Raw genomic sequence first — 23,029 nt, forward strand, 5'->3', positions numbered from 1 at the left:
GTAAATTGCAGATCTTTCATAGTAAGATAATTTTTATGTTCTTATGTTTTTATGGAATCTCTACTGTGTAGTAATTTCTACACAGGAGCTTTGATGCTATTTTGATTTTAACCTTCTGTTATTTCTCTTGAATTTGTCTGTAGGTTTGCAAAGATTCATATCAGTGTATCTGAACCGATTATTCCATTCAGAGAAACAATCACAAAACCCCCAAAAGTTGACATGGTCAATGAAGAAATAGGCAAACAGCAAAAAGTTGCAGTCATACACCAAATGAAAGAAGATCAAAGCAAAATCCCTGAAGGAATCCAAGTTGACTCCGATGGGCTAATCACCATAACAACTCCCAATAAACTTGCAACGCTCAGTGTTCGAGCCATGCCCCTTCCAGAAGAAGTCACCCAGATTCTGGAAGAAAATAGTGATTTGATTCGTTCTATGGAGCAGTTGACATCCTCTTTGAATGAGGGTGAAAATACTCAGATGATTCATCAGAAGACCCAAGAGAAAATTTGGGAATTCAAAGGAAAACTAGAGCAACACCTAACAGGGAGAAGATGGAGGAACATTGTTGACCAAATCTGGTCATTTGGCCCAAGAAAATGTGGGCCCAACATACTAGTCAATAAAAGTGAAGATTTTCAGAACTCAGTATGGACAGGTCCAGCTGACAAAGCTTCAAAAGAAGCCAGTAGATACCGAGATTTGGGCAATAGCATTGTGAGTGGCTTCCAACTAGCAACCCTCTCTGGCCCCATGTGTGAGGAGCCCCTCATGGGTGTCTGTTTTGTTCTGGAAAAATGGGACCCAAGTAAATTTGAGGAACAAGGAACAAGTGATCTGGCAAAAGAGGGACAGGAGGAAAATGAAACCTGTTCTGGTGGAAATGAAAACCAAGAGCTCCAAGATGGCTGCCCTGAGGCCTTTGAGAAGAGGACATCCCAGAAAGGAGAATCTCCACTCACTGACTGCTATGGACCTTTCTCAGGACAGCTAATTGCCACCATGAAAGAAGCGTGTCGCTATGCACTGCAAGTGAAACCTCAGCGCCTGATGGCAGCTATGTACACATGTGACATCATGGCCACCGGTGATGTTCTCGGTAAGGAAGAAAAGGTAAAGATAGTGAGAAATGCCCTGAATAACAGTGAACTCTCCTAGACTCAAAATCTTGTTTTTGAGACAGGGTCTCATTCTGTTGCCCCAGCTGGAGTGCAGTGGCACAATCTTGGCTCACTGCAACCTCTGCCTAACAGGCTCAAGCAATCCTCTCACCTCAGCCTCTCGAGTAGTTGTGACTACAGGCACACACTACCGTGTGCAGCTAAGTTTTTATGTATTTTTTGTAGAGACTGAGTTTCGCAATGTTGCCCAGGTTGGTCTCGAACTCCTGAGTTCAACTGATCCACCCACTTTGGCCTCCCAAAGTGCTGGGATTACAGGCGTAAGCCACTGCACCCGACAGACCCAAAAATCTTAAACTCTTGTAGTATGTTTTGCAGAAGCTATACCATTTTGTGATTTACTGACAAACTGAGATCTTTGAAAGCCAGATATCTTAAGTATTAACATCTTGAGAGGGGGAAAAACATGAGTACTAAAGATCTTTTCTTTTGCAACAAATAGAATCCTTTCTGTAATGAGAGGTCTGCTAAATGAAGTTTAAACTGCTCATATGTGTTAACCATCCAAACCTGTGCCATATTTTATCTCAAGCAAATAAGCATATCAGTCTGGGTAACCAAAGTTGTTCTGAAAATGATCAAAGAATAAGGCAACGTTCTTGTACTCATAACACAAAAGGGCTTTTGTGAATTCTGTGTTCTTTCTGAGAAAGAAAATTATTTGGGGCTTTATTCACTGCTAACGATTATATCAAATCCTATTCCTGGTTTTTCTCTCTTTGGGAGAAGCAGCCTTTAAGATCTCAGGAGACATGAAGCCCTGGCACTTAGTAGCTCTTTGGACTTTTGACTAGTATTAGTTCACTGAGACTTAGTTTCTTTACCTATAATAAAGAGGATAATAATTCATACAGATTGTGAAGATTAAAATAACACAATTTTTTTAAATACGGTGCCCAGAACAGCACCTGGCACACAGTAGTTCTCTTATTCTCTCAAGATCGTGGAACTGTTTCAGTAGTGAAGAGAATATAAAGGAGGATTGAGCCCTGGATGAGAGAATCGGCCAAATTATTAAGTTTCCTGTAACCCTGAGGCCCTTTCAGTCAATATGTGGTTAATTACGTTCTTTTTAGGAAGGTTCTTTTGCTGATTAATTCCTGAAAGCAGAAATCTAAGCTTTTTTTTTTTTTTCCAAAAGAAATTTAGGCTTGCATCACATTAAGGTTTTTGTGAGACTAACTGAGCGTCATTAGCAGCGTTTGAAAAATAGCTGGGTTAAGGCCAGTATGCATTGTGAATCAAATCTCCAAATATAGCATGTCATATACGGTACTTCTCAACCTTATTTGAATATAGCATGCCTATTAACAGCCATGGAATTTGTAGATTTGTTTGGGAAACACCAATCTAGACTATTCTCAGATGCTATTTTTCATTTTCATTGAGAACTTACCTTAATTTAAGAAGGCAGAAGTAAGAGTTAAAATCAAATCTTAATCCCTCAAATCTTTGAAGAAGACCCAAGAGCTTTTCTCCAGCCTCTCCTACCCCGACAAATGCTTATACCACCACTATTTGAATACTTCTGTTGATGGGCATTGCACAGCCAGCTTTGTGATTTAATGGTGTTTTTTTCTATATTGAGCAAAATGTCTGTCACCTGCTAGTGTCCAATCATTTGTACCACCATTCATCTCTCTTCCATGCAACAACTCTTTTATGTATTTGAAGGAAATCATTAGTTTTCTAGTTTTATATCCAGGAGAAAAACTCCAAATCCTTCACCTATTTTTCTGTTAGGATTTCTGTATCCTTTCACCATTTCAGTTGCTGTCTTTTGGACATAATTTATTTGGTCAGCATCCCTCTTAAAGCAACTATATTTGAACACAGCACCTCACATACCCTCCAACCAGTAGAGAACATGTCTGTGTCTACACTGTTACCTCCTACATGAAATACAACATTCTTCTTTTAATGAAATTTAGCAATTATATCTTCTCATTAATTCATATGAGAAGTCAAGATCAACCCTATTTCTTTTTTTTTTTTTTAAAGTTGTGTTTTCCCACTCTGTTCCCCAAAAAGCAGAATCCAAATTTTTGGTAATTGACTAGACAGTAGAAATTATGTAGTTGTATGAACTCCTATATTTATTTATGTATGAGTACTGAGTCTATACACTTAATTTTTTTCTTAAGTTATATAACATGATTAGCATTAAAACAGTAAACAGGAGAAAAATTTTAATGGCAAGAAAAAGAAGTCACATCACCACCATCTTAACACATTGATTTCTTATTCATTTTTTTCATGTGTCCTTGTCTGATGAGAAATAAAACTTAACAGGTAGAAAATCAAATGTTTTGATGAAGTTAAGTTTCTTTACATCTATAACAGTCCCCCAATTATGAGCTTGCCAATCATGTTAGAAAAAAAAAAGCTTAGATTAGTATTTTGTATTAGAAAGTCCATGTTATCTCCCAAGATTTACCTCATACTTGTATAAACATGTACAAATGCCTATAATGTTTCCTTAAAATTCTACAGAAAATTAGCATATGGCTTTCTAGTCTGCAATTTATGGAACCCAGTGTTTATATCCTCAGAAAGTTTAGTCATTATTTACCTTTTTCCCGTAGTCTGGCACCTACCTTACTATTCATAATTTCTCAAAAGGGCAAATTCTCTTAACATGGTGAGATATAATTCTGGTCCTGGAGACTTGAACTCATTTAAGAAGGCCAAGCACTTAGTCATCAACTTCTGAGCTATCCTGAACTTCAGTGTTCTCTCACTACAACTTGTTCCACTTGCTATAGTTTGTTCACCATTCTCCTTACTGAAGAGAATGATAGGTAACATAGGTATTGTGAACTCCTATTTTCTTGCTATCCTCTGTAACATGATACTAGTTTCTATAAGTTGTAGACAAGACATGTCTCCTTATTTTGAAAGTATAGGTTGAGTATCCCAAGTCTGAAAATCCAAAATCCCAAATCATCTAAAATTTGAAACTTTTTTTTTTTTTTTTTTTTTTTGAGATGGATTCTCACTCTGTCACTCAGGCTGGAGTGCAATGGCATGGTCTCAGCTCACTGCAACCTCCACCTCCTGGGTTCAAGCAATTCTCCCGCCTCAACCTTCCGAATAGCTGGGACTACAGGTGCATGCCACCACACCTGGCTAATTTTTGTATTTTTAGTAGAGACGGCATTTCAGTATGTTGGCCAGGTTGGTCTCGAACTCCTGACCTCATGATCCACCCGCCTTAGCCTCCCAAAGTGCTGGGATTACAGGCGTGAGCCACCGCTCCCAGCCTTTATTTTTTAATTTGAGATTCTCAAACAGTATATAATACAAATATGCCAAAATCTAAAAAAATTAAAAATGTAAAACACTTCTGGTCCCACTCATTTTGGAGAAGAGATATTCAACCAGTATTGGAAAAAGCTCTTTGCACTGTCTTTAGCTCTTTTACTTTGGTACATACACTCAGCTTGTTCTGATGTTGAGCATCTTGGACATGCTACTGATCCACCTGAGTTGATATCCTCTTCTTCCTTCTACTGTGCGTGTCCTCTTAAAATAGGGGTTGAGGAGGGGCTTTCTTCCGTTTTCTGTCATTGAGATCATTCATGACTGATTTTTTTTAGACTTTCATTACTCTGCAAAGGAATTTTATTTTAGCGTCTGTTATCATAGAACCTATGGTGTGTGTTAGTTTTATTTTTTTTTTCCTGTCCCTCTATGTGTTTGAAACGATCTTTCCTTTTTTTTTTCCCCTCTATTGCCCCAGCTGGACTGCAGTGGCACGTGGCACAATCTCAGCTCACTGCAGCCTTCTCCCAGGTTCAAGCAATTCTCCTGACTCAGCCTCCTGAGTAGCTGGGATTACAGGCGTGTGCCACCACGCCCAGCTAATTTTTTTTTTTTTTTTTTTTTAGTAGAGATGGGGTTTTGCGCTTTTGGCCATGCTGCTCTCAAACTCCTGGCCTCAAGTGATCCGCCTGCCTCGGGCTCCCAAAGTGCTGGGATTACAGGCGTGAGCCACCATACCTGGCCAAAATGATCCTTTCTGAAGTCCAGGGCCCGCATAGGTCTATGCCTATCCTTTCTCTCAAGATAATGGGAACATGTATTTCCTCCCAAAATAATGGGAACATCTGTTTTCTCCCCAGATTGCCATCTCTTCTACATTATTCATTTGGAGTGGCATTTGTCCTTTGTTTTCTGAGAAGATGAATTTTCAGCACAACACGTGAAGCCAGAATCAGCTGTTGGTGTTTATCAGACTGAATTCCTAGCAGAGTGTTGAGTCACCCCTGTTGAGTCACCCCTCTGTGTTCATTTTCTCATTTCTATTAGGAAATCACCACCTGGACACAGCATGTGACCAAGCCACCCTAGGATAATACCTCAAAATATCATTTGTCATCTTATCCTTATATTTTTATCCTGGCACTCCCCACCTGGCCATCAGAGTCAGTTCTGCCACTTTCCAGGAAGAAATATATATTTTAACCCTCAGGGTTCTTTGTCACCTTCTCTCTCTGGAGCAAAGGATCATTTTGACTTGCCTCACCCAGGTACAAATGTCACTGTATTGGGCCTCACTGCCCTCTATGAAGCCCCATTTATTTACCCTCTGTGTGGCAACTGTGTGTATGTGGGTTGGTATGCAGTCTCTGTACCATTGTCACTGGTCAACTTTCTTAATACTTGGCCCCTGAGACCAACCAACTACCACATCCACTGCCTTAAAAGAAGTTACAGTTAGAGTCAATCTGGCTTTTTTTTTTTTCTCGAATTGATTTGAAGTCCTCTTGCTTAGACTGGAGAATCTCCTCTGAAGCCTGTTTTCTCTTTGCTTTTGAGGGACTCTTTTATATTGATAACCAATTTCTAGTGTCCAAGGTCTATCAATGCAGTCAGCTGCTCACTTGTGTTTTCCTTTTTCTTTCTAAATCAACACCTTCAACTGGAAAGAAATGAAAAGAACTTCTGTGTTCCTAAGGCCTTTTGCTTCCTGTCTGGATATTTAGAGATCTTCTGAGAAGACTTCAGACTTTGCTGACTGTTGTTTTGATTCTCCAAGAATCGGCACAAGTTGATTTCAGGTCTTTTTTATTTAGCAAAATGAATTTCCTTAGTCTTTTTTTAAAACTTAGTTTTTTCTACATAGATTATTAAAACAAGAAATCCTTCTATAAATGGATAGACTTGCATATGGTCAAAATGGGAAATTTTGTAGGAAAATAATCTCAAAATCATTTTATCTGGGGAAATAATTTCAGGAAAATGTCCTTCTGTACTTTTAAAATCCACTTTTCTAAAGATGTGGTTTATTATCATTTTTTACTCATGAAATTTCCCTGTAATGAGCTTGATTATTGCTGAGGTTTTACCCACTTGTCATTGAATTCTTTTTGTATTTTTTCCTTCTAATCTGCTAATCTTTTTTTTTTTTTGCTCTTCATTTTTAAAAAATCTTTGGTAATAACCTCACATTTTAAAAATATTTCTTTTTGTTAGACAGTACTAGTTAAGAGTTTTTTGGGGTTTTTTTTGTTTTTTTGAGATGGAGTTTCGCTCTCATTGCCCAGGCTGCAGAGCAATGGCACGATCTTGGCTCACTGCAACCTCTGCCCCCCCGGGGTTCAAGCAATTCTCCTGGCTCAGCCTCCCAAGTAGCTGGGATTCCAGGCACCCACCACCATGCCCGGCTATTTTTTTGTATTTTTAGTAGAGATGGGGGATTCACCTTGTTGGCCAGGATGGTCTCAAACTCCTGACCTCAGGTAATCCACCCAGCTCGGCCTCCCAAAGTGCTGGGATTACAGGCATGAGCCACCGTGCTCAGCCTAGTTAAGAGTTTTAATTACAGCTGTGATTATTGTAGTTCTTCCTTTTATTTATTAAATTTTTATTTTAAAATGATTTTAATTTTTATAGATATGTAGTAGGTATATTTATGGAGTATATGAGATATTTTTAATCTTTTATTTTTACACATAGGAATAAGTGCCAATATTGTTGAAACACATGTACTTTAATGTATCAGAAAGATTCTTAGTAAGTGTCACTGTTGGCTTTTTTTTTTTTTTTTTTTTTTTTTTTTTTTTTTGAGACAGAGTTTCACTCTTGTTGCCCAGGCTGGAGTGCAATGGTGTGATCTCGGCTCACCGCAACCTCCGCCTTCCAGGTTCAAGCTATTCTCCTCTCTCACCCTCCCTAGTAGCTGGGATTACAGGCATGTGCCACCACACCCGGCTAATTTTATATTTTTAGTAGAGATGGGGTTTCTCCATGTTGGTCAAGCTGGTTTCAAACTCCCGACCTCAAGTTATCCACCCACCTCGGCCTCCCAAAGTGCTGGTATTACAGGTGTGAGCCACCGTGCCGGGCCTCTCTGTTTCCTTTTTTTTTTTTTTTTTTTTCTTTTTTGAGATGGAGTCTCGCTCTGTCGCCCAGCTGGAGTACAGTGGCAAGATCCTGGCTCACTGCAACCTCTGCCTCCCGGGTTCAAGCAATTCTCCTGCTGGGACTACAGGTGCGCACCACCACACCCAGCTAATTTTTGTATTTTTAGTAGAGACAGGGTTTCACCGTGTTGGCCAGGATGGTCTCCATCTCCTGACCTCATGATCCTCCCTCCTCGGCCTCCAAAGTGCTATGATTATAGGCATGAGCCACCCGCCTGGCGTTTAAACCTTTTCTTATTCTATACTTAGGGTTCTTTTTACATTTCCTCAGCATTTTGTAATTCAGTTCAACAAAGATTTAATGAGCTGCATGTGCCAATACTGTGTTAAACATGATTCCTGCTTTGAGAGATAACTTAAGGTGACAAAGCTTAATTATATAAAATAATTAGAAAGTAAAATACAATATTATTTGGTGCACAAATATAGTTTTCTAGGGAAGCTTTATGAGAAATTGGGATTAGCAAAATTTGAAACAGTAGGTCTCTTGAAAGTCATGGTACTTTGAAATGGGCTTTGACTGATGGAATAATTTTGTACTCGGCAACTTAGTATTAAGTTGGCTTTCTTTGTACCATAGCACATTGAAGACTACTATTAAGCCTAAAGTAAACTCATTTCTAGTTGGTTTTATAGAAACTGCTGTTCAGCATGACCGTCCTTTTTTTTTTTTTTTTTTTTTTTTGTTTTGGAGACAGGGTCTCACTCTGTCACACAGGCTGGAGTACAGTGGCGCAAACATGGCTCACTGCCACAGCCTCAACCTCCCAGGCTCAAAGCGCTCCTCCCACCTCAGTCTCCAGAAACCACAGGCGTGCCACCATGCCCTGCTAACTTTTTAATGTTTGTGGAGACGGAGTCTCACCATGTTGCCCAGGCTGGTCTCCAACAGCTTGACCTCTCAAATCCTGGACACTTGGTTGGTTTAACACGATTTGCATTTCGAGTCCTAGCCAGGCGTGCTAGCGTATGCCTATAGTCCCAGCTGCACGGCTGAGGCAGGAGATCGCTTGAGCCCAGGAATTCACATCTAGCTGTGGGAACATAACAAGACCCTCTATCTAAAACATAAAAAAAATTGGGGTCCTTGCCCAGTTATCTTGACTGTGTCACAGTATTTGCTTCCTTCCAACTTCATGTCAACTTTGGATTTGATCATTGTGCCTTCTTTTTTAAGTCACTGGTAATAATAGTAAGAACACAGAGGTGCTAGCAGACTCACCAAGGACAACTTTCCAGAGTGGGTTTGACCTGTTAACATCAATTATCTATACATTTGTAGCTGATCTATCTATATAGTAGCAACCAGCCTACGTTCCCCACTGTGTCTGCAGCATGCTTTATCTCCTATTTGATTGAAGCCCATCTGTATCCTGTCAACCACGTTGGCCTGATTAAGCAGTCTTATAGCTCTGTGACAAAAGGAAGAGGTTAGTGTGACCTGGTGTATAAGGATAAGTACCTACCAATTTATTTGTGTGTGTGTTTTTAATTAAAGTTATTGCATAAGTGTTGCCAACAATAACAAATCAGAAGGTGAAAGAACGCTCTTTCTCCTTGGAATCCAACTTTATTTCCCATTTTCTTTTACAACCCTTGTCCATAATAGTACATTTTGCATAGCTGTAACCTTATGATAGAAATAATGTAATACTTTGCTTTTTAGGTTTATTATTTATTTTATAGGCATACTTTCATTTGGCTACTTAGAATTCATAATTTTCATTTTAACCTCTGCATGTACTCTTATCAATAGGATATGATATAGTTTACTTATCATTCTGAAATTGGAAATTTGCATTGTTTCCTGATTGTTTACTGTTAAAGAAAACATTGCTGTGAACAACTACTGTCTTTCCTAAGTTCTGAAAAAAAAACAACATACCTTTAATCACCAAACTTCTAGCTTTCAAGATTGTAGAATGTACAGGTTAATCTTAATATTATGGAAGAAGAAAATGTATATATGAGAATCCATAAGGCCATAAAAGAACAGATAATGTTCACCCAAATGGTAAAGAGACTTTTTTGAGCTTGGGTATTAGAGAAGACTTCATGGAACAAGTAATTTTTGAATGGGCCTTGAATGATGAAAAGGATTTGAATGTAGAGTTGGACTAAGAGTATTCTATGTTGAAAAAACTGTGGGCTCAGAGTTGGCAAAACTCAAATGGTTTTGCCTGTGGACAGTGAGTGATACACCTTGGCTTCCGGCAGCACAGAGGCTGTGCCCTGTGTACTCTAGAGTCTGGCAGTTAGAGAAGCTGAAGGGGTGGGTTACTGCCTTGAATACAGGCTGAGATATTTATAGTGTAGTCATTAACAGTTGAGCACTGATCAAAACTTTTAATTGATGAACCTTTTTGTTGCTGGTTTTTTCCTTGATGAATTCCTCTTCCCTGGTTCCTTTCATACAGTAGGGTACTCTGGTACCTGCTTCTTTCACTTCCTTCCTGCCTCCATCCCTCCCTCCCATGGAGTCCTGCCCAGTCACTCAGGCCGGAGTGCAGTGGCACAATCATAGTCCATTATAGCCTCCAACTCCTGAGCTCAGATGATCCTCCTGCCTTAGTCCCCCATCAGCTAGGACTGCAGATGCACACCACTACACCTGGCTAATTTTTAAATTTTTTTAGAGACAGGGTCTTGTTTTGTTACCTAAGCTGGTCTCAAGCGTTCCTCCCACCTCTGCCTCCCAAAGTGCTAGTATTACAGTGATGAGCCGCTGCTGTACTCAACCAACTCTGATCTTTATTTAAGTGACTGAACAAAGGAGTGATCATTATGGAACAGATACTCAGTGGAAAGGGTATGAAGGTATTTGCAGTCAAGGGCCACATGATCAGAAATTCTTATTGATATGGCTATGTTAATTTCTCAGTGATGACAATGGCACATTTAGGGTCTTTGAATGCATCCAAGCATTGGACACACCTATCATGAGAACCAAGTGTGTTCGGAAGGTTTTATAGTAGTATTTTCCTGTGCTTGGTGATCCATCACTGTGCCCCAGTATCAAGATATAGTTTTCATGGAATTAAAATTGAATGGATCAAAATTACATGTTAACTATATTCAGTTTCAATTACAATTATTGATCTAAGCCTGCTGGCATGACCCATGTAGCAGCAGTCAGGCAGCTTGTCCCTACTGGCCCCTTATTCGTGGTCTGTTTGCCCCACTTTCCTCATTCTTTTTTACCCCTGTTGTTTTATTGTTTTGTATGTACTTCCATAAACTACCTTCAAACGTTTCTTTTTTTTTTGGAGACCAAGTCTCACTCTATTGCCCAGGTTGGAGTGCAGTGGCACGATCTCAGCTCACTGCAATCTCCACCTCCCAAGTTCTCCTCCAAGCGATTCTCCTGCCTCAGCCTCTGGAGTAGCTGGGATTACAGGCACGCACCACCACGCCCAGCTAATTTTTGTAGTGTTAGTGGCGATGTGGAGACCATATTGGCCAGGCTGGTCTTGAACTCTTGACCTCAAGTGATCCACCTGCCTCAGCCTCCCAGAGTGCTGGGATTAAAGGCGTGAGCCACTGCTCCTGGCCCTTAAAACATTTCTTCGAATGAGATAGGGGAGTAAAGATTACTAGTTCACACATGTTAGGTGTCATGGTAAGATTTCTATATATCTCAGACAAATAATATATAACTAAAAGGGATCACTAATGAAAATAATAATCATTCTGCTGTTTTGGGAGCTTTTCAGACTGTATTTGAAGTATTGTTTTCATTTCCAGGTACCAAATACCAAGAGGGATGTAAATAAATCATAGTAGTTCAAGTAGGAGAGTGGCCATGATGAAACAGGAAATACAGGTCTAGTCACAGCACGATTGGCCTGGAAAAATGAACATGAGATAGCTGTCTTTGAGTAGCTTACACGGTAATTTGTGGGAGAGGGATTAAACTTGTCCCATGTGATAAAAACTAGGACTGATGGTCAGAAACTTCAGGGGAACATATTTGGGACTCAAGAATTGTCAGCTGTTACAGTTATCCAAAGATGGAATGGGCTACCCTGGGAGAAAATGAGTTTTAGAGTATACAAGGAGAGCTTAAACAGCTACTTTGGTAGAACTTCTTGACCCTCAAGTTTCCTTCTACCCCACTGTTGTGTGATTCTGTAACTATGAGGTTTCTGGTATGAATGACAGGGGGAAATAGTTGGAATGGGGAGAGTGGAGTTGCCTTTTGAAGTAGATAATATATTCTTAGACATGTTTAATTTAAAAGGAAGTTGGCTTCCACAGCAGAGATGGCCTGGCATCCATTGTAAAGTGGTATTGGAGATCCAAGGAGAGGCCTGGCTTAGAGATGGCCTTAGGAGTCCCAAGCATAAAATTAGTTAGTTTAAACCACACAAATTATAAATTAGTTGGCTCACTGAGTAGAGAGTTTGTTTAAAGAGTATGAAGCCTCAAAGAATACCCATAAGAAGAAGTTCAGGAGATACTGAAATAAAGAGAATGACGGTCAGAAGGCCAGGAGTGTAAGGAGAATAATACTAAGATTGGAGACAGTTGGCAGAGGAGATATTAATCAGTAGCTTCAAATACCACAGAGAAATCACAAAGAATGAAAATTGGAAGAAAAAAAAGCATTTAGGTTAGGAATATGAAAATTATTGTGAAATTTCAAGGAAGCAGTTTCCTGGAGCAACTAGGAGAGCTAGAGGTTAAAGAAAGAGCACATAGTGAAGAAATGAGAAGCCACCTGTTTAGGAGATGTGAGGAAGCAAGGAAGGAGAGAATGTAGTAGCTAGCTGGGAAAGTAGACAAGAGGAAAGGGGGTGCCTTTCATTACGAATGGAGTGTTAATTTGTTTGTTTTTAAGCTAAACCTAAACATGGTGAAGGCTCATCAGAGATTTTAGTTTAGGTTTTTTCCTTGAGGCCTTGTGACACAATAGATTTTCTGCCATTTGTTTCCTGTTACCCTTCCTAATAACCGCCACTAGGGGGAAATCTGAATCAGAGAGAAAAGTTTGGAAGTCAGACATTTTGGCTTTGTGTCCTCAGTTTCTAGTTTAAAAAATAAATAAATAAAGGTAAGTGGGTACCAGACACTCCAGACTCATCACCTTGGCAGTTAGGAGAGAAGGGTCCAGGACTCAATGGTGGTCAAAGGATACTTCAGCTCTGCTTAGCAGCAATGTTATAAATGTTTAAGGATAATATATGCAATAGATCACTTATGTAACTAAAATTATTTTTTAGGCAGCAGGTGAAAGAGGAGGCTTTAAAGAGAGTATCTGCTGGTTACAGCAAGTCCTTCATGATTGTCTGTGATTTTCAATGTATCTCTATTCTTTGCAGGGTCTGTTCTCCTTATTAGTTGAAAGGATACGTTGCATACCCAGAGACACTCATACAGAACACCAGAGGGGAAGATGTTTCCCTCCTGAGTGTGAGGCAGAATTGTGCCTAAAGACGAATTAAAAGAGTCATCCAAGAGAATTTGCTAGTGGAATTCTTGTGTTGTGGCACTAGAAATTGTTACCAGACCTTAAAGATTCCAAACCTATCAGTTTTCAGGGGAATAAAACACTTAATACTCATGCCACTTAAATATTACCAGTTTAAGAAAACTATGAGCAAATATGTGTGTGGTTTTAATTTTTGGTAATAAAAATGCCAGTTGCTTGCCTACTAAGCCCAAATAGCCTATGCCATCTTAATTATTGCCATGCCAATAAGGTCTCATAATTATTAAAATATTTTAATATTTACAAAGCCCAGTCACACTCATCTCATTGGATTTCAGACCCAAAGATAGCTCATAGGTGAAACTGCATTGAAAGGTCCTTTTACAAGTCTCCTTCCTCTCATGCTGTTTTGTGGAGTTTGTCTATGAGCAGTGCAGTTTGGGGTGATTTAACTTTTTGTTATTTTTTGTTTCTAAGTTTTCTATAAATCTCATGCTTTTTAAATAAACACTTAAAAAGTGTTCCTTGCTTTTGTAAACCAACATTATTGAGAACGAATTTAATCATTTGTGGATTGTTACAGAGTATATGGGTAATCATGTCTTGGTGTGGCTCAAGCCATATGACTGATCCATGATTTTAAAAGATTTATGGTTTTACAGGTCGAGTCTATGCTGTCTTGTCAAAGAGAGAAGGTCGGGTACTTCAAGAAGAAATGAAAGAAGGGACAGACATGTTCATCATCAAGGCTGTGCTGCCTGTTGCTGAAAGCTTTGGTTTTGCTGATGAAATCAGGAAGAGGACAAGTGGCCTGGCCAGCCCGCAACTGGTATTCAGCCATTGGGAGGTAAAAATCCAAGTTCCCATTCATTCCTTCCTTCTCATCTATGGATACATTCCCTACAGAAGAGGCCAAGAGTAGCAAACAACACAGATCATGCCATTTGGCCTTCCTACGGCTCAACTCAGTCAAATGAACAGGAGAAAGCAAATGGCTTTTTCATCCAGATTGAATGAGCCTGAGATCATCTGTGGTTTATAATACACACACACACACACTCATTTGTTCTTTTTATTCAATATAAAATTTAAGATGCTGAAAATTTAATCCTTTTTTCATCCAAATATATATTTTAGACTTTTAAAACAAAATCACAGACCTTTTGAATGTGAAATTTTAAGAATATTTTCTTCTAGGGGGAAAAAAAATCTCCAGTATTTAGAGGGGAACAGTTACACTTCTTGCAAGGGGTAGCTTTAAATTATTATGTGTTGTATATTCTTCAGTCCCCATTATGGAGATTCAAGGTTTCTGTGGCTTTCAGGTGTTGTGGAATGAGAATGGAATGAAATGGCTACTCAGAACCCTTCATTGTTAGTGTAGGTAAAGGTAGGTGAAAAGGCAAACCTTATCTGTAATCAGAAAGGAAAACTTAACAGATCCACGTTGCTGGGGAGAGAAGGAAAGATTGTGAACACATTGTTAAGTTAGAGAAAAAATAATAACAAGCGGCAAGGGTAAGGTCAGACCACCCATCCTGAACATATCTGTAAAGGAAAAGTAGACATTAACCAGCTAAGAAGAAGGACATTCAATCAGAAGGTGCCACATGAGAAAAGGCTGGTAAAAGCAAACTGCAGGGCATGTGCAAAAAACAATTTACTTTTCAAGAAAAAGCCTAAGGTCAGGAATCAAATGGCAAACTCAAGGATATAAGTAGAAAGATTGTTTTAAGAAAGCAGTTTTTTTGTTATTGTTTACAGGGAATTGAAATAACTTCACATTATTCCCTTTTACCATGGAGGCTTGTAAGGTAATGGAAGAAGCATTGACTTTGGAGTCAGATAGTCCTGGTTTCAAATATTCTTCTATTTATTTGGACAAATCATGGACCCTCCCTGAGTTTTCTTCACCCCTAGGTCAAATATCTAACCTAGTGCCTGACACTGTGGCTGACCAGCCCTTGCTGATGGGAAGATTGTTTCCTTGTGGTTTGTTCTCTGAGTCTACACCACATTCATTTGGCTTGCTCTCCACGGTGTGGCATTCACTGCATGGGGCTTCACACAGATAATCCATGGTTTTTTTTCTTAAACTCTATTTCAGCAAAACTCATGATTTAGCTTCAATGCTAAGCCGTTATCTTTCTCACTTTCTTTAGCCTAATGGGTCCATTTTTCCAGAACACTTTAAGAAGAGTTTAAATTTAGAAGAGAATGGAAAATGAGAATAATTGAGGGAGAACTTTCTTTTTAAAACGAAATTTATAATCAAGTGAATCAGTGAAGTAAAGAAGGGTGGCACTTTAGAAAAATTGACTTTGGACAGGAAATTTGATTTTAATTCAGCAAGTTCATATCATCTAAATTGATGCAAGTGAAGTTGCTAGCCCACAGCACTCCGTTGTGTCTGCTTTTCCTTTTAAAAAACAAAAAAAAGTCACATTCTTAATGCTTGACAGAACCAAGGTTAATGCTGTGATTTAGGTTACATTTTTTTGGTCAGTACAAACTCTAGGTTTTAACAGTAAATTTACTATGAGTCTTTCTTGACTTTTGCATATTTCTCTGAAAACTTAATGGTGTTTTGATGGCTTTGCTGGCTTATATCTGATGAGATATTGCTGAATTTCATTATGTAGAAAACAGTAGCCCCCAAACATTTATTTTTTAATTCCTGTGCTTGTGGGTAGTAATTTCTCATTTATCCAAAATTCTAGCTTCTTAGTTTTGGTTTTAGTTTTTGGCATTCAACTTTTATATAAGAACACAAACCAAGTAAGAAATATAAGGGATGGGTTTTAAAAGGCAATGCCTGAAAAATAGAAACTATGTCTGTAGTGCAAATGTATTACTGATGGTTCTAATGAAAAAATCATTACAGCATCCTCTACCACAGGTTTTAGTGACCAGATGTGTGATTACAGAGCGATACAGCTAAATGATATTTAGAACCAGAGAGATTCGGTCCACTTCAACCTAATGACCTTGAGAGGAAGAATGCTTCTTCATTGGCGTTACCGTTGCTGCAAACTGCCTTCAGAATTCACAAGTCATGCTTCTGAATATCTTAGAGATGAGAAGTCGTCCATCTCATGAAGATGGCCTTGATTAACACTTGTGCATAAAACTGGGTTATAGTATGTTTGATCAGAACAAAGAGGATGTAGGTTAAGTAATCACTGGGATTGTCTGTAAATGCAGATCCCAAATAGGCATTCAGAGCTGTTGTAATGGCATCATTATTGGAAGAAAAATTCATTTGAATTCGTATATTCTATTTTTTGTTTTAAAATCTCATCATTTGACAGTCAGTCTTATCCTCAAAAGTGATTTTTATAAAGCACTTTTTTTTTTTAGAAAAATGTATAAAGCTCCCTTCATTTCTTAGTTGTCAGATATATTAGTTAGGAAGCAGGTAAGACTGCTCTATTAAAGGGATCTCAAAATATAGTGGCTCAAATAAGGCAGAGATTATTTCTCGTTTGAGTCTAAAGAGGCAGACTAGGGCTGACATGTAGCTCACGGTGGTAGGAGCCCAGGCCCATTCTGGCTTGCTGCCTTTCTCAACACTTGGCTCCCACTGATTGTCCAAAGTGGCCGTTCTACCTCCCCCATCACATCTGCATTCCAGCCAATAAGAATAGGGATGAGGAAGAGTAAGATATACTCCTTCCCTTTAAGGACACAAACTGAATCTTGCACACATCACTTCACCCTCATGCCAATGTCCAAAACCAGTCATCTGACCACATCTAACAAGGCCCCACCTAAGAAGGAGGCTGGGAAATGTAGTCTTTAGGTCTATGGCCTATTGTCTGTTTTGATAAATAAAATTTGTTAGAATACAGCTGTACCCAATCATGTATGTATTTTCTATGGCTGCTTTTAAGCAGAGTAAAGTAGCTGTGATAGAAATAATATATGGCCTGCAAAGTCTAAGATATTTACTGTCTGGCTCTTTATAGGAAAAGTATGCCTCCACCTTCGGAATCTAGGTGGCTATATGCCTACCTGAAATATCTATTACCAAAGAAAGGTAGAGAATGGATATTTGGGACAACTAATATAAAAACAGCAAGATTTTACCAAATAGGCAGTTTTTGTTACCTGAAAGCCTTGATGGTTGTCCGTCTCCTTTATCCTTCAGAAATTTAAAAAATAAATCTTAAAATTGATCTTACACATGTAATACTTTTTAAAAAAATATTACTTTCTGGCTTAGCTACATCTTGTTATTAAAAATAAGTCTCTCAAATAACTTGAGAGAAAAATATTCTCAAGAAAAGTTTTGCCCCAGTTTTGTACCATCCTCCTGCCACGTCCTTGCCACCTGTCGTGGTCCTGTTCCCAAAAGCTTCAAATCTTTGAAATCTTAAAAACTACATTATAATTAAATGTCATTGATCTGATATTTTTTGGCTGTCTTGGTTTTTCCCCCATAGTTAGGTTTAGAAATAACACAGTTGTTGAGATATGGCTTCTCACTCCAAGGCACTTCTTTTCATTTGTATTCTACCACACCATATAATTTACAATCAAGAGCTTTTGAGAGAAAGTGCTTCAAAAAATAGAGAAAATAAAATTACAGGCATTTTTCCATGAGGAAACCTTTGAAGTCAGCAATCTCATAATTTCTCTTTCTATGTTTTACCCTTCTATGAAAAAGGAAGAAAAGGAGCTAATAACAGACACAGAAAGAAAAAATATTACCAACCAGTGCTGTTGTACATGTATGTCAGCATAACCTCAAGATTCATCGCTTATTACTGAGATTACCCTGAGGGGTGGGCTAAAGTTCATACCGGGTGAAGTGATTACAATAGCACCAAACAAGCTTATTTTGGACATGGTATTTTCCACCTGCCAGCAGTAATCATCATGAAAACTGGGCAAAAAATTGAAATGGAGCACCCAGAGCTTTTTCCTTCTAGGCTTTCTTTTCCCTTAATGCCTAGGGCAACAGTTTGCACTTGGGTGCCTTCTTATGATTAGAAAATGGCATCCCCTTCAGGCTGTTGAGTTGCAAAAATACATTCTCACTCTAGGCCAATGAATTCTGGGTGAGGCAGTGAGGAAAAAAAAAAAGCACCTTTTTCTTCAGTTTGATATCAAGCCCCTCTCTGGCCTGGAGGGGCCTTTCTGTAGAGCACAAGCTGGACAACCATAAAAAGGTAGCTTTGTCTTTGCTCCACTAAGGACATTCAAAACCAGCCTCGAGCACTCGAGTGTTACTCCATCTCCCCTGTTCTCAGGGTTTGTTGGGCATGTTGAGGCAAGTGGCTTCAGGCTGTCCACACAGATGCAGGAGTAGTGAAGATGTCTTCATACAGTCATATGATATTGGGACTGTTAACATTCCATCCTTACAAATAGAAGAGCCCAGGTATAAATGGTTTGAAATAAGTTGCCCAAGATCGCACAGCTAGGCGAGTAGGGAACTGGCACTGAAGGGAGACTGCCTGGCTCCAGAGCCAGTGCAGTTAACCCTCACACCACATTCACTCTGGCCTCAGTGCCTGCTCCTGATTCAGTGAAGTGCCAACTCCCGACTCCTCACTCTCTGGGTTTGACTCCACACAGACTCACTTGGTTCTTCTCGCTCATTGCATTCTCTCTGCCTGTTTCCTCGAATATGAGGAACAGACACCACCCCTGTCATCCCGTGCTCCCCCCAGCAATGCAGAATAACCAATTCTGAAAACAGGTTGTGTTTCTTACGAATGTTGAGAATTTTACCTCCAGACAAAAGAGAATTATAACTTGTGGCCGGGTGTCTTAAAAAAAATTTGTTAAAAAAAATTACAATAGTTTTTTTCCATGAGAAGTTACCAAAAAATATGTACAAGGAGGTCCTCTGTGCCATTCACCCCTCCTCCCCCAATGTTAACATCTCTTACAGTACATTAACATTGATACACCCATAGCGCTTGTTCAGGTTTCACCAGTTATAATATATGCACTTGACTTAGCTAGTACCATTGTGCAATTTATGTTTGGATAAACTCAGTCTTCATGGCAGTCTGCAAACATGGCAAAGGGCAGGCTTTGGAGCCAGACAAATCTAGGATGTTCCAGGTGCTTTACCATATGACTTTCATATAATACCTTCCTCAGTCTTCACAACAACCCTGTATCAGTTGATAGATTATGAGTGTTTTCAGCTGCAAGAACCATAATGCAGAATAGTAATTGTTTAAGCAACTAGGGCTGGTACCATGGCTCAGGGATACCATCAAAGATGCAGGCTCCCTTTCTTCTGCTCTGTATATTCATGGGAGTTTGTATGTCTGTAGTGCTATAAAAATGTATCACATATGTAGCTTTATGTAATCAAGATACAGAATTGTGCCATCACCACAGGCTCCCTCATGCTCCCCCTACATAGCTACACTCACCCTCACCCTGGGTGGGTGGCTTTTGACCAGTCAGGCTGTTTTAAGTGGCAGCCACCTTCCCTCCCTTCCTCCTGCCCAGGCCCTGAGCCCATACTGACTCAGCCTGGCTGGTATCATGGTGACATTGTTTCCTGGTGAATGATCTGGAATGAGCCTTGCTATCCTAGGCCCAGTGGCTAGTGAATCAGAATTGAGTCTCTGGGACTGTTGTGCCCACAAAATTATAGCACAAACCCTCTGACCCAGAAGAACCCCCTCAGATGGCCAAGTCCACAGGACTGAGCTTCCTCCCCACTCCTCCTCCTTACTGCAGTTTCTCGTCTAAATTCCATCCATTCGCCCTTGTCTGACACTCTGCCTACCCACCACCCCACCCAATTCCTGGACCTTGTCTCCTTTTCTGCCTGTTGTTGCCCAACCTCTAACTGGGCTCCCACTTCAGGACACTGCTTAGACTTGCTGTCACCCACCAGAATTGTTACTCTAGTGCTGATAATGCCTCTGTGCCCCCCTGGCTGCTCTCACTTCTACTGTCTGCCCTTTCTTTCCTTCCAGGACTCTTTTCTAAAAGGATATTTCTAGTTCTTTTGTTGAGTGTCCATGAGAGGTAATATGTTTTAAAGTCTGTCCGACAGAGGCTTTTTTTGGTTCACTGATAATGGTTTATTTAACTAGATAAAGACATGTAGGCTCACACTGAGGCTCCTTAGCACTCTGAAGGACTTCATTGTGTCCCGGCAACTGCTGTTGCTGATGCGAAGCGTCTCGTTGGTCTGATTCATATTCTCCTCTAGATGATCTGGCTTTTCTCTCTGATTTTCTCTGTACCTGCCTCAGCACCAGGAAACAGGCAGCTGCTTTGTTTCCAACCTTTGTTCAAGAGCAAGAAGCACAGTTGTGGCTCACACCTCACATTCTATAGTGTCTAGTGGGTCAGAATCAAGCCTCATGAGATGGAGGTGCCCACAGATATCCAGCATTTCAACACTGTCGCAAGGGGTGGATTATTTTATTATCTTGGTCCAGACTCAGTGAGGTTTTTCCATCTGAAGACTCTCATCCTGTTCTCTGTTTTTTGGTTTTAGAACTCCTGTTAGATACACCCTGTACATACTTGATGGCTCTTGACTTTCCTTTCAGACTTTTTTTTTAAATCTCCATCTCTCTGTGCTGTATTCTGTATTCAGGGAAATTTCTTTAAGTCTGTCTTTTTAAAAATAATGTACTGAGGTGAAATTCATACAACATAAAATTGAACTTTTTTTTTTTCTTTTGAGACAGAGTTTCGCTCTTGTTGCCCAGGCTGGAGTGCAATGATATGATCTCAGCTCGCTGCAACCTCCACCTCCCGGGTTCAAGAGATTCTCCTGCCTCAGCCTCCCAAGTAGCTGGGATTACAGGCACGCACCATCAAGCCTGGCTAATTTTTGGTATTTTTAGTAGAAACGGGGTTTCTCCATGTTGGTCAGGCTGGTCTCAAACTCCTGACCTCAGGTGATCCGCCTGCCTCCGCCTCCCCCCAAATTGAACATTTTAAAGTAAACATTTTGCTGCATTTTTTCCATTCACAATGTCATGCACCCACCACCTCCAGAAAAAAAAATTAAAAATTAGCTAGGCATGGTGGCATGCACCTGTAATCCTAGCTGCTTGGGAGGTCAAGGGAGGAGGATCACTTGAGACCAGGAGATTGAGGCTACAGTGAGTTATGATTGCACCACTGCACTGCAGCCTGGGCAACAGAGCAGAACTCTGTCTCTTAAATAAGAAAATATATGTAATAATAATAAGAGTGTAGTTACATGTGTTGATCTTTGTTGAGGTTGAGGACAAAGGCAAAATATTGATGGCAAAGACATTAACATTCAGATATATCCTAGCAAAAATGGAAGCTTTTTAAAATTATATTATGAAAAATTAATAGTTTTCTTTCTTCCTTAGTGTTATGAACTGGCGCTATGAGCAAAGAATAATAATGTATGTTACAAGTTTTGTTGAATCTACTTACATTTGTTCACACCTCCCATGATTCTTCATACTTTTTTTTTTTTTTTAAGTTGGAGCCTCACTCTGTCGCCCAGGCTGGAGTGCAGCGGCATGATCTCAGCTCACTGCAACCTCCGCCTCCCGGGTTCAAGTGATTCTCCTGCCTCAGCCTCCCTAGTAGCTGGGACTACAGGCACATGACGCCCCACCCAGCTAATTTTTTTTTTTTTTGTATTTTAGTAGAGACAGGGTTTCACCATGTTGCCCAGGCTGGTCTCGAACTTCTGAGCTCAGGCAATCCACCTGCCTTGGCTCCCAAAGTGCTAGGACTACAAGTGTGAGCCACCACGCCCTGCCTTTTCTTCATACTTATTACCATTCCTATCAAGCTTAGCTGTTCATTGCCTAACTTTTTTTCATTAGCTAAGACTATATGAATTGGGGAGCTCAGTGAATAAGGTTTGAAATTAAAAATGCCTAACCTTGCACATTCTGTCATCTTCTTTTACAAGATCATTCCCAGTGACCCCTTCTGGGTGCCAACTACTGAGGAAGAATACTTGCACTTTGGGGAGAAGGCTGACTCTGAGAACCAAGCCCGGAAGTACATGAACGCGGTACGAAAGCGGAAGGGGCTTTATGTGGAAGAAAAGATTGTGGAGCATGCAGAAAAGCAGAGGACACTCAGCAAAAATAAGTAGCTACCTACTACTGGTGGATTCTTTTCCTTATAGTGAATTAAAAAGTATCATGAAGGGTTTAATATTGGGAAAATTTCTTTTTGCCACATTATCTCTGTTTATTCACTTTCAATAAAGTTGATCCATATAAATATTTTAAAGAGGTTAGAGAACATGTTTTCCAAGTGTGTTTTTAATTGGTTCTGGTTCAAGGCAAGAAGTTATAAATATTGCAGTGATGATTTATGACTGCCCTGTGTATAACCCCCAGCAGTAAGACATGTGGTCAGGGCTATCCGCTTGGTGGTGGGGAGGTGATGTGCAGACCCACAGTGGGCAGTCTCCTCTGCACTGAGCAGCCACTCCGGGGCTCACACTGTCTCTGCCTGTCATCACAGTGTCATAATTCTGAGTACATCCTCCACATAAACATCATGTGTGAATTTCAGAGTGGAAACATTTCATATTTAATCAGTGAATCACAGCATTTTACATTGTTTGGAGAGACCGCATACTTGAGAGAGCAGCTGCTTTTTAGTTAAACCAAGTCACTGTTACAGCTCATCCATCTTATGGTGATGTCTAGCAAAACAGTATCATGCTCAATAGTTAGCCTGTAAATCTTCTGCTTTTACACCCACTCATAAATTTTATCATTCGTATTTAAATCAGTGTTAATGGGAGTTATCCCTATACCTTTTTCTTTTTTTTAAAAAAAAAGTAAATTTCTATAATTTTATTTGCTATTTCATTTTAGCCTTACTTAGCTAATGTGCATGAGGTTATGGCTTTATTGTAAATATTTTTTCTAAATCTCAGTTGCCTCCTTCAGGATGATCTTCATTTAAGGAACAAATGCAGTTCAGACAAAAATAGATTTTAAATTTTTTGATGTTGCATAATAATTTTTATAGCCACTTAA

General features: G+C 39.7%; 1 protein-coding gene across 6 annotated transcripts in view; it reads left to right on the forward strand.

Moving 5' to 3' along the window:
• The window catches only part of EFL1 (elongation factor like GTPase 1), a 169,933-nt gene extending 147,665 nt beyond the window's left edge, over positions 1–22,268 (forward strand). For 4 of the 6 annotated variants that reach the window (XM_063640140.1, XM_055277441.2, XM_055277444.2 and 1 more), the window contains 3 exons: positions 144–1,102; positions 13,706–13,890; positions 21,940–22,268. In XM_063640140.1, the coding sequence (XP_063496210.1) occupies positions 144–1,102; positions 13,706–13,890; positions 21,940–22,128 (1,333 nt within the window). In that variant the 3' untranslated portion in view covers positions 22,129–22,268. Of the gene's footprint in view, positions 1–143; positions 1,117–11,356; positions 13,891–21,939 lie in introns of those variants that run through there. The other 2 variants (XM_063640141.1, XM_063640142.1) reach the window with 2 other exon arrangements.
• The last annotated feature ends 761 nt before the right edge of the window (positions 22,269–23,029 follow it).

This window comes from Symphalangus syndactylus, chromosome 5 (assembly GCF_028878055.3).
Source record: "Symphalangus syndactylus isolate Jambi chromosome 5, NHGRI_mSymSyn1-v2.1_pri, whole genome shotgun sequence".
Lineage (NCBI taxonomy): Eukaryota > Metazoa > Chordata > Mammalia > Primates > Hylobatidae > Symphalangus > Symphalangus syndactylus.